Below are 9,680 nucleotides of genomic sequence, written 5' to 3' on the forward strand. Positions count from 1 at the left end.
TAAAGACTAAGTGGATTATAAGTTACCCTAAGAGAAAAACCCACAATCAAAATAAAACCTATGCAAGTTATCTAATCTGTTTTTGGAAGAGCGACAATTATATATATCATTATTGTCCATCTTCCAAAATCAAATGACCAAAAAATATTGAAGATTGATAATGAATGATGTTAGTTAAACTGATCTTTCTGGTAGAATTCTTCTACCAATCTTCAGAGATCGGATTACTTGAAATCAATTGGAAATAAAACATTCATTTCAAATAAACCTCTGAAGTTGGGCAGACGCATTTTACTTCAATATATTGTGACTGTTTTATGAATACACTAGACCCTGCTACTAGTCTGAACAGATTTCAATAGACATTAGAAAGCAGTGAGACACGTACCTTAATCTCTTTATTGAATGGTTTAATGAAAGGTGAACCTCTCATTGTTTGCGTTCTAACGATCTGATCGTCGAGTGTAGTTTGAATCTCGTCGACCGATGCTAGAATAGCGACTCCAGTATCTCTGTACTGCGACGTATTAAACGCTATCAGTTCCCAATCTTCCATCATTTTATGCATCGCTTTCTCGAGCGAGTGTTCCTTAGTCGCGGCGCCGCTGATCGACTCAAACTGATCCATGAACGGTTCCAGGCTGAGTTTGAGAACTTTACGAAGCGTCGTGCCGTGATCGGGCGTCAAATCGAACCCGGCTATTTCAGACATTTGACTCCAATGACGAGTACGGATTCCAGGGTTACACAGAGTAGATATGTAGGGAATATATTCCTGAAATACCAACATCAGAGTTAGAACAATAATATTAGGAAAAGGAAAGCAAAGTTTACCTTCTTTTTTATAACATGCTAGTGAACAGCAGTCCAATAGTTGTGATACTTTGTAACAAGTTCAAGTATAGGTATTGCACACTACATGAAAATCTTATGACCTAAACAATGATTCAGGGCAGCCTTAAAAAGAAGAATTAGTTTTTTTTAGCCTCACTGCTTGTGTCATCTGTGAAAGATGCTTGCTTGCGGGTGTATGTCAAGAAAGCCTAGGCTCCTGTCATTATTCATGCCAACATTATATTCTGACTGCAACCATGTGTAAAGCTCCTGCCAGTTGAGGAGGTTCCTGGACATTGATACAAAAGAGCTTGTGGCTTAATGATTTTTTTTAGTTTGGAGAATTATCCTAATTTACCTTAAACTCGCTGATGTGATCCTGTACACTGTTACATACAGTCAGAGCTGCCGGAGGATGAAACTCTTCATCTTCATCATCATCCTTCTTATCGCTGACACTCGCCGTTTCATCGTCGTCGCGTCTCTTCTTCTTCTTCTTTTCGCGATCTCGTTCTTCTTTTTCCGCCATCAGTTTCTTCACTTTATTGTTAAATATTTTCTGTATTTTGTAGATTTCGCGCCAGTATTCGTCGACTTCACCTTCGATTAATTCGGCGTTCAGTTCTAAAAACGCTCCATCGGTCCACCTGAACAATGAATACAACAGAACATATTTACACATTTCATTACAAAAAACAGATAGTTAGTTTCCATAGACAAGTGACTTTCCTGTGTCGTCTCTAATTCAATTGAAGAAAAAACCCACGATACAAAGTCAATATTTCTACATTTCGACCCAATTCTCAAAAACGAAAATTTTTGAAAATGACTCATAGCATTTTGAATCGAAATCCTCTATAAGTTTTACTTAGTATTGTAGTTTTTTGTCTTTAATTACAAAATCTGTTAACATTTTTCATTGTTTTTACACTAAAACGTACTTTTTCTCCGCTCTCTGCCATTTCAAAACTACTTGAAACAATCTCTGGAACGGTTCAACTGCTGATGTGATTTCGTCGACTTCGATGAATTGACTGACCGGATATTTGTAGAGAAGTTCTTCCTGTAGATGGAATAGATGGAACAATCTTATTACTCACACTTTTTAAACTGATGATTATTGAAAGCGACCTGCATCGACTAAATGAAAATTTACTTATTGTCACTGTAGAGAAAATTTATCCAAAGAACTATAGAACTGGATCTAGAACTGCGAAAGTGGGTGTAAAACTGATTAGAACTGAAGAACTTGGTCTAGAAGTGAAAAACTGGGTCTAGAACTGTGGAAATTGGTCTAAAACTGCATCACTGGGGCTAAAACTGCAGCACTGGGTCTAAAACTGTAGCTCTGGATCTAGAACTGCACAACTAGGATCAGACAATGATTCAGTTGCTGACCTTGTTAATCCATGTGATATTCTCTTGGGCGTCTGCTAGACGTTTCTGTACGGCTCTGACATCCTGTACGTACTGTTGCATCATGTCTAATTCACCGTAATCATTAAACTCGTCTGCTCTCTGCTTCAATTTCTGTAATTCTAACATAATCTTCTCTTTCTTCTCGAGTAGAGCTCGTTCACCTTGAAGTTTAGAACTTTCAACGAGCTGCAAAAAACATTGAAACGAATACAGTCAGTTCTATTCCAATATTGCTCCATGAAATATCATTACATATATAAGAAAGGTGAAGGGAATTCAAGGGCTCCACATCTTAAGAGGAAGCCCAATGCAGCAATGGATAGATGATATCCACTCCTGGACAGGCGTCTGAGCTGAAAGATTGACCTGTCTGGTAGAGGACCCACTGTGCTCGAGGTTGTGATAAAGGATGTTTGTGCTAGTTGACTAAGGGAAGATGATGATGAATGATATAAGCTGAAAGATTGACCCGTCTGGTAGAGGACCTACTGTGCTCGAGGTTGTGATAAAGGATATTTGTGCTGCCTCCCTTGGTAGTTGACTAAGAGAAGATGATGATGAATGATATAAGCTGAAAGATTGACCGTCTAGTAGAGGACCCACCGAACTGGAGGCTGTTTACGCTGTCCTCCCCGCGTCAGATATAAGAATTACCTCATCATTGTCATCGAAGATTGGATTAATATTTTTCGGCCACGTTAAAACTTCACAGTTCAAATCGATATCTTCCTGAGTGAAGAAATACGTGTCTAGAAGATACTGCAGACGTTTTTGACACTCTCCGATTCGTTCGTTCAGTTTAATCATTCCCATCGATCGAGCGTTTTCAACAAACGCGACCATGTCGACTAATTCTTCACTCGTTTCCGGTGTTTTCAACGCTCGCTCTTTGATGTTCATGAATTCGCGACAAATACTGAAATCGGTAAAATAATATTTTGTTGATCATCTTAGAATTTGATGAAAAAAGAAATTGCACAATTTAGACTTAAAATTCAGCGATGGAAAAGTTTATTGAGATCACAAAGTGTTGGTTGTGAAACCATTGATGAAAAACTCTTTGAGTCCATGTTTTAATGATAATATACAATTTCACACTTAGAATGAAGAATAGTCTGAAATGTTTCCTTGAGCTAATAATTTATTCAATGTTTCCTGTATTCCCGAGAATCCCTATTAGGATAAAGTTGAATCCTTGAATAAACTACTAGCTGAAGGAAACATCTTGGACTTTATTTTGGACTCTTATCATGGGATTTTGCTGTTTCCTAAAAGCCATCATCAGGTGGAATTTACTGTTTACCTCTGATTTTCGTTTCTGTGATCGGAAGCGACTCTGGTCAGTAGAATATCGGCGAGACCTCGAGCTTCTTCGGCTAAACCTCGTTTTAGATCCTCGCAATCGAGTCGTATCATATCGAAATGTTCAATACTCGCTAATCCCATAATCTCTTTAGCAAGATTTCTAAACGTTTCTATATACTACAATTAAAACAACATACATGTATTTCATGGAATTGATAAAATATTCAAAATGTCTCAAAATGGTAAAGAATCTTACAATAAGATTAAAACTCATTATAAAAGATTTAAAACGAAATCATTGTCAAGAATTAAAACCAAAATACAACTGATGATGGTCACTGATGAGAGAGAGCCTGAAATGTTATATTTTTGATTCTCAACTTTGATTTTAATCTTAAATTTCTATGTGGTTGGTTTTAATCTTATCATCTGTTTCCCACGTCTGAGTGTCTATTCTAGTAAAAGAATCTTACGTCACAATATTCCTCGAATGTGTGTTCTTCTTCCATGAACTTCTGTATTTCATCATACGCCTCACCATTCACTATATAATCATACCTTTCAACTGAAATTAACAACTAACATTTTACAACAACTCATTACAACACAACAACACGGGTGACAAATGAGAACTGACTTACTGAACGTTTGAAGATAAACTTGTGGTTCCTCGAAGTTACGTTTGCACGCTTCTTTCAGTTTATGAATAGCAGCATCAGTGATGTGCTGAGCTACAGTGACATCGGTATTTACGGTAGTTGTTCCACCAGCTAACCATGACTGAACAGTAGGTACCTATCATTACGCAACAATTCAACTTTTAAACCGCAGTCTTTAACTGTCTGAAGACTTTTTAATAGATGGATTTTTAGAAGGTTCTGGATTAACAGAATATCAGCCATATCTTTTAACTGTCTTCATTGTGAAAACAAGTAGTACAATGTAGGTTAACTGAGATCATTAGATATATTTTGCTACCAGTAGCTTCATCATGAAGAGTGAGTGATTCACCTGATGAAGCTAGTCTATGCACAGTCTATTCTAAATAAATCCATAAGAAATCACAAGTTTTTGACAGCTCCTCTCTCATTTACTATCTACTACACAAAGAGATATTTTCATGCTTTAACTTACACTTTGCATAGTTTTATTCACTTGATGAACGATGAATAAAACGAGTTCTTCGAGATCTTCGTACGGCGGATAAAACTGCATTCGTTTATCGTCGAACGTCAATTCCATTCGTAATATCGGTAAATTCTCTTTATTATTCTCATCGAACAGATTCACCCAACCTTCGATTGTTCGCACTAATAAACTCTTTAACTGTAATCAATAAACATTTAACATTTAAGTGATGAATGTCATCAATGAGTTGATGACAAGAGCTGATTCTGACCACAGTTAAATGAATTTTGCTCAACCGCTTTCAATTATTCATCGGAATCAATCAATTACATTTTAATTATAATATTGCATTCCCCAAAAAGCTGCTATGTAAGAGACAAATTTTATAGAGAAGAGATAAAATAAAGACCAAACCCAGTATCATACAGTGATACTGGAGGCTGGTCTTTGATACTGGTTTTATCTATTCCCTATCAATAGTGAGAAAGTCCCTGAATGCGTAGAGGAATAGAGGATGAAAGAAATAATTTGTATTCGGTGCTTTTTTCCAGATAAGGACTCGTCACATTTTATAGAGAATGGTCAGTGATACTGGTTTTATCAATTCCATTGTGCAATGTGACAAGTCGCTGTCTGTACAAGTTCACTCCATGAATGAGGTTTGTATAATACCTGGTTTGATATGAGTGTTGTAATACAACTGAAGAAGTTATCCAGTTTATCCGATCGTATTGAACCCATTGTGTTTTTATCCGCGAATATATTGATCACTTTCGGATACCAGCTGTGCATCAATTTCTCTTCCGTTCGTTCGCAATCTAATATCACATTGTTACGTAGATGTTCGAACTCGAGAGGACCCTGAGCCCTGAAAATCATAAATATTAAATGCTTAAATACATTATCAAGGTGGCCAGTTTTATCCGACTTGCATTTCTCTATTCCCTGACTTGATCTGCTAAGAATCTAATCAATTAACACCGTCAAATATGTTAAACATAGACAAAAACTATTTAATTTATGCAGGGTCTAGAAATCTCAACAAATTTCCCCCGCCTTTTCCCTGGTTTTTAGCTTTTTACAAAATTCCCCGACTTTTTTGAATCAAAGAATATTCCCCAACTTTTCTCAGATTTCTAGACATATGAGTTGAGGTAAAACGACACAAACCTGAAGTTTGAGCAATCGACGAGAACTAATTTCAACAGAACGTCGTAACACATGTTTAAAACTATCTGCATAGACGGGTGTAGTATGTGTAGGTTCTGTTTCATTTCTTCACGGTTTTTCACGTAGGTGTCGTGCCATGGACTCGAGTAGTCTAAACCACTGAAAAATAATGGCTTAAATTCATACATCTGAACCACGATTAACGCAGAAATTACCATTAAGAAAAAAATGGAAAAATGTAACACTGATGAAAATAATGCATAATCTATTTTTGATGTAAACAGTAGCAAAAAAAAGTTATCACCAAAAGTTTTCCACTGCAAACAGATTTTGAACAAAAAAAAAACCGAAATTAAGTGTAAATCTAAAATCATAATTGTTCTTAGAATTGATAAGAAAGCGTTTCGTACAGAAAACAGTTTCCATCATTATCAGAAAATTCACTACATGAAAAGTACAGGAAAAGTGATATGAAAAATGTATGTTTTGAAAAAAGAAAACTGAATAAGATTTTTTGACAACAGTAATGACAATAGTTTATGTCATAACCTGCTGAAATCTACACAAGTCAAGCTTTCTTCCAGTTTGGCAAATGATGTCCTACAAAGTTTAAACAACTGTTAATACCATGAGAACAGTTGATATTTATTCATTTCAAGCAATTAAACAGTTTTGTAATAAAACATACCACGGTTCTTCTGGAAGTTCACCGGTGTCATCATTCTCTAGTCCTTTAATTGATGGTTTTACTAATGCATGTTGAACTGAAATACAAATAACATAAAACAGTTTATAATATAAGTTGTGAAATTGGTGTTTTCCTCAACAGCCAGAGTGGCAGCCATCCCTTTCATTTTTATATCCACCCCTCATAAATTATCTGCTGCCCCTAGCAAGGCGGATGTCGATATTCCATCAATGCTTGTCAATACTCTATCAATGCTGATTATTACTTTAAAAAATGTTGAACTAATGCGAAAAATAGAAGATTACACAAAAATTAAGCTTAGTTTTTTGGTATTTTTTGGGGGGATAGAAAGCCTTGCTATTTCAGTACAAACAATGTTATACACTTAACAATCGACGTAGCACCTTTAAAATTCCAGCATAAAGAGAACACTGGTAAAAACTGGCTAAAAACTAGATAAAGTCTAAAATGGGCTCCGATGTGAAATTGAAGAGTTATAAATAAACCTACCCATTGATTTCTTCATGCTACACGTATAGTTTTCGCCGATCTCCGCGAATAGCTCATCGATTACTTCTCGATGCATTGGTGTTTTTAAATGTTCAGGAATCATCGTCAGTATGTGATCGAACCATTCCTGTTGCATGTCTGTGATCGGTGCTTCTTCGACGCATGATTTCATAAACTGATAATTCAACTAGAAACAAGACAATAATCTATATAGAATTTCATGTAATTCACTAAAGCTTAGTTTTCTACATTATCATTGACTTCAGAGTTAAGATTACTGGGTAGTTCATTTCCAATTTGTTTAACTCCGTCATGAAAATGTTTAAGATTAAAATGGTTAAGTTTAGATTGTCTTCTTCATCAAAAACATGAAGAAATCAATTTAGCAATTAAACCAAAAAATAGAGATTTTCTTTTTCGTGAAACTGGGCCCAGTAGGATTTGAATTACCAAGAATGAATTGGATTTAATTCACAGAACAAACTACTTACCACAATAGAACTTTTTAAGACTCAAAAGTACTTTTGGATCCTCCAATAATCAGTAATATTATCAAACCAAAATTTGGAGTTTAACTTAACCGTAAACCTGGATTCAGAATTTACTGTGGAAATGGATTGTGGGGATTTGTAATATGTTTTACTTACACGAATTCTTCTGTCTTTTCCCATCATCTGTATTGATTATTATTAGGAAAGGACAGATTTGAAAGGAAAGTGAGGAGGTGAGGGGGTGATAGAGGATGAAAACGAGGATGATTTAAGGTATTATCGGGATCGATGCCATGGGTGATTTTAAAAAGGTGATGACAAGACAAATAATGTTTGAGAGGAGGAAAATTGTGAAATAATGAAAATGTTTAATCGAAAAGAAAAAAAAGAAAGAAAATATTCTCTATTAGAATTAAACATCGCAATATATCATTTTCGTCTATAATATTGAATTTAACACTAGGCATACGCAGTGAGTGAATAAATTTGATAAGTTTGAATTGAATTTACCTCCGCTGGATAATCTGGTCCATCATCTTTTACTTCATCTTTCTTACTACTATTTACAGCATCAGTATAAACACTCATTGCATTCTCGAGCCTGAAATATTTACAATAGTTCATATTTGATTTGATCATTGAAACTTGAGCGCAAAATTCTAACAATTTTTTCCTTAATAAGCCAGAAATATTGAAAGAGAGAAATACCTGAATAAAAGCAGCTAAAGATAATGTGTGAGACTCAATTGACATTGTTCCCAAAAGTTTTACATAAATTCAAAATTTCCCAAGTTTTTTCCAAGTATTTCACTGGTAATTTTTGAATTTTCTCAAATGGATCCATCAGGGACGTCAACACTTCAGTGGTGACTGGTTGATGAAGGTGATTTTCAAGGAAAATTACTGAACAAATTTTGCCCTTGGGGTTCGCAATTGAAATCCCAAAACTATAATACTGATACAAGCTATGTGAAGTGAAACCAATTTCCCAAATATATCCAAAATTCCAGAAATTCCAAAACTCGGAAATTCCCAATTTTTCCCAACGGGTAGTGTACAGGTTGATGATTAACATTTGAAAAATATTTCCACTATTCGACTTACATGATTTTTTTCAGGAGACCTTGCCTGTGATCGGCCATTCTAAACTTCATCAATCGACTATTAGCGTAGGGGTCGTCCTGTTTGACGGGCTGAACAATCGGAGGTAACCGTGGCAATCCATTCGGTCCAATACCGCGAGCTGAATTCTTCTGTTTCGCAGCCAACGGGCCTCCATTTATTTGTTGACCTTCAGAAGCCATGATCTGTAAAAACAGTTACATCAAAGAGTTAGCTCAACTGTTGTAAAACTAGGCTAGGTATAAGGCTAGCTTCTAGCCGGTGTAGTAACAGACTAGATAGTACTATATAGATATAGTATCAACATCTAGGTCACCTTTCATTCCACCTAGGAACTAAGCCTACTCATAGTGTAAGGTAGATAGGGAACCATTAAGGGACACTTTAAGGCCAAACTGTATTCTAGTATCTGACTGTAAACTGATGGGGCGTACACATTGAGATTCAGCTTCTGAATTCCCATCCTGCTGTGCTAAGCCTCTAACTGTAGTTAAGGGCATCTAAACTGTAGTCTGAAACCCAGATGACACAGACAGGTTCCGTACTACAAAAAAGTACAATCTGTTGCCCGGTTGGTCATTATTGTTTCAAACGGAGATTGTTTGTACTGCCGTCTGCGAAACTTTTTTATCTTTTACATTTAGCTTGAATTTAAAGGGACTTAAGTTTTTAGTGAGCGGGTGTAATCATTTTACATAAGCCAAAATCTTTTTGAAAATTAGTTTCTTAGACTTCTTTTTACAAGAAAAGATTTCTCCAGCAGAAAATACTGACTGAAAAATGAAACAATTTCTTACCGGAAAGTGCAACAGCAGCAGCAGCAGCAGTAGCAGCAGGTGCCGGTGCAGCAGCAGTTGGGGCAGAAATAATAGATCAAAACTTCACAACTTTTAATCCTTCGAATTCATTACTTAATCAAACATCATCAGGGACATCGATCACTAAGGGAAGTGTATTTCTTGTTTACTTCCTGGTTCATGAAATCTCGACTATCCGCGAGACTCGGCGAGATC

The 9,680-nt window shown here is 35.9% G+C and overlaps 1 protein-coding gene across 1 annotated transcript in view; it reads right to left on the reverse strand.

The window, feature by feature from the left end:
• Window positions 1-9,619, reverse strand: part of LOC141902714 (dynein axonemal heavy chain 12-like) — a 34,490-nt gene extending 24,871 nt beyond the window's left edge. The window contains exons 1-18 of the mRNA XM_074790556.1: window positions 9,465-9,619; window positions 8,650-8,852; window positions 8,056-8,146; window positions 7,702-7,728; window positions 7,055-7,241; window positions 6,545-6,620; window positions 6,406-6,456; window positions 5,857-6,015; window positions 5,359-5,554; window positions 4,693-4,884; window positions 4,200-4,353; window positions 4,032-4,123; window positions 3,557-3,735; window positions 2,908-3,169; window positions 2,233-2,439; window positions 1,776-1,897; window positions 1,193-1,481; window positions 389-775 (exon numbers count right to left, since the gene is read on the reverse strand). Of these exons, the coding sequence (XP_074646657.1) occupies window positions 389-775; window positions 1,193-1,481; window positions 1,776-1,897; window positions 2,233-2,439; window positions 2,908-3,169; window positions 3,557-3,735; window positions 4,032-4,123; window positions 4,200-4,353; window positions 4,693-4,884; window positions 5,359-5,554; window positions 5,857-6,015; window positions 6,406-6,456; window positions 6,545-6,620; window positions 7,055-7,241; window positions 7,702-7,728; window positions 8,056-8,146; window positions 8,650-8,849 (2,871 nt within the window). The 5' untranslated portion in view covers window positions 8,850-8,852; window positions 9,465-9,619. The remainder of the gene's footprint in view (window positions 1-388; window positions 776-1,192; window positions 1,482-1,775; window positions 1,898-2,232; window positions 2,440-2,907; window positions 3,170-3,556; window positions 3,736-4,031; window positions 4,124-4,199; window positions 4,354-4,692; window positions 4,885-5,358; window positions 5,555-5,856; window positions 6,016-6,405; window positions 6,457-6,544; window positions 6,621-7,054; window positions 7,242-7,701; window positions 7,729-8,055; window positions 8,147-8,649; window positions 8,853-9,464) is intronic.
• Between the last annotated feature and the right edge of the window lie 61 nt (window positions 9,620-9,680).

The sequence above is a fragment of the Tubulanus polymorphus genome, chromosome 3, assembly GCF_964204645.1.
Source record: "Tubulanus polymorphus chromosome 3, tnTubPoly1.2, whole genome shotgun sequence".
Classification (NCBI taxonomy): Eukaryota; Metazoa; Nemertea; class Palaeonemertea; order Tubulaniformes; family Tubulanidae; genus Tubulanus; species Tubulanus polymorphus.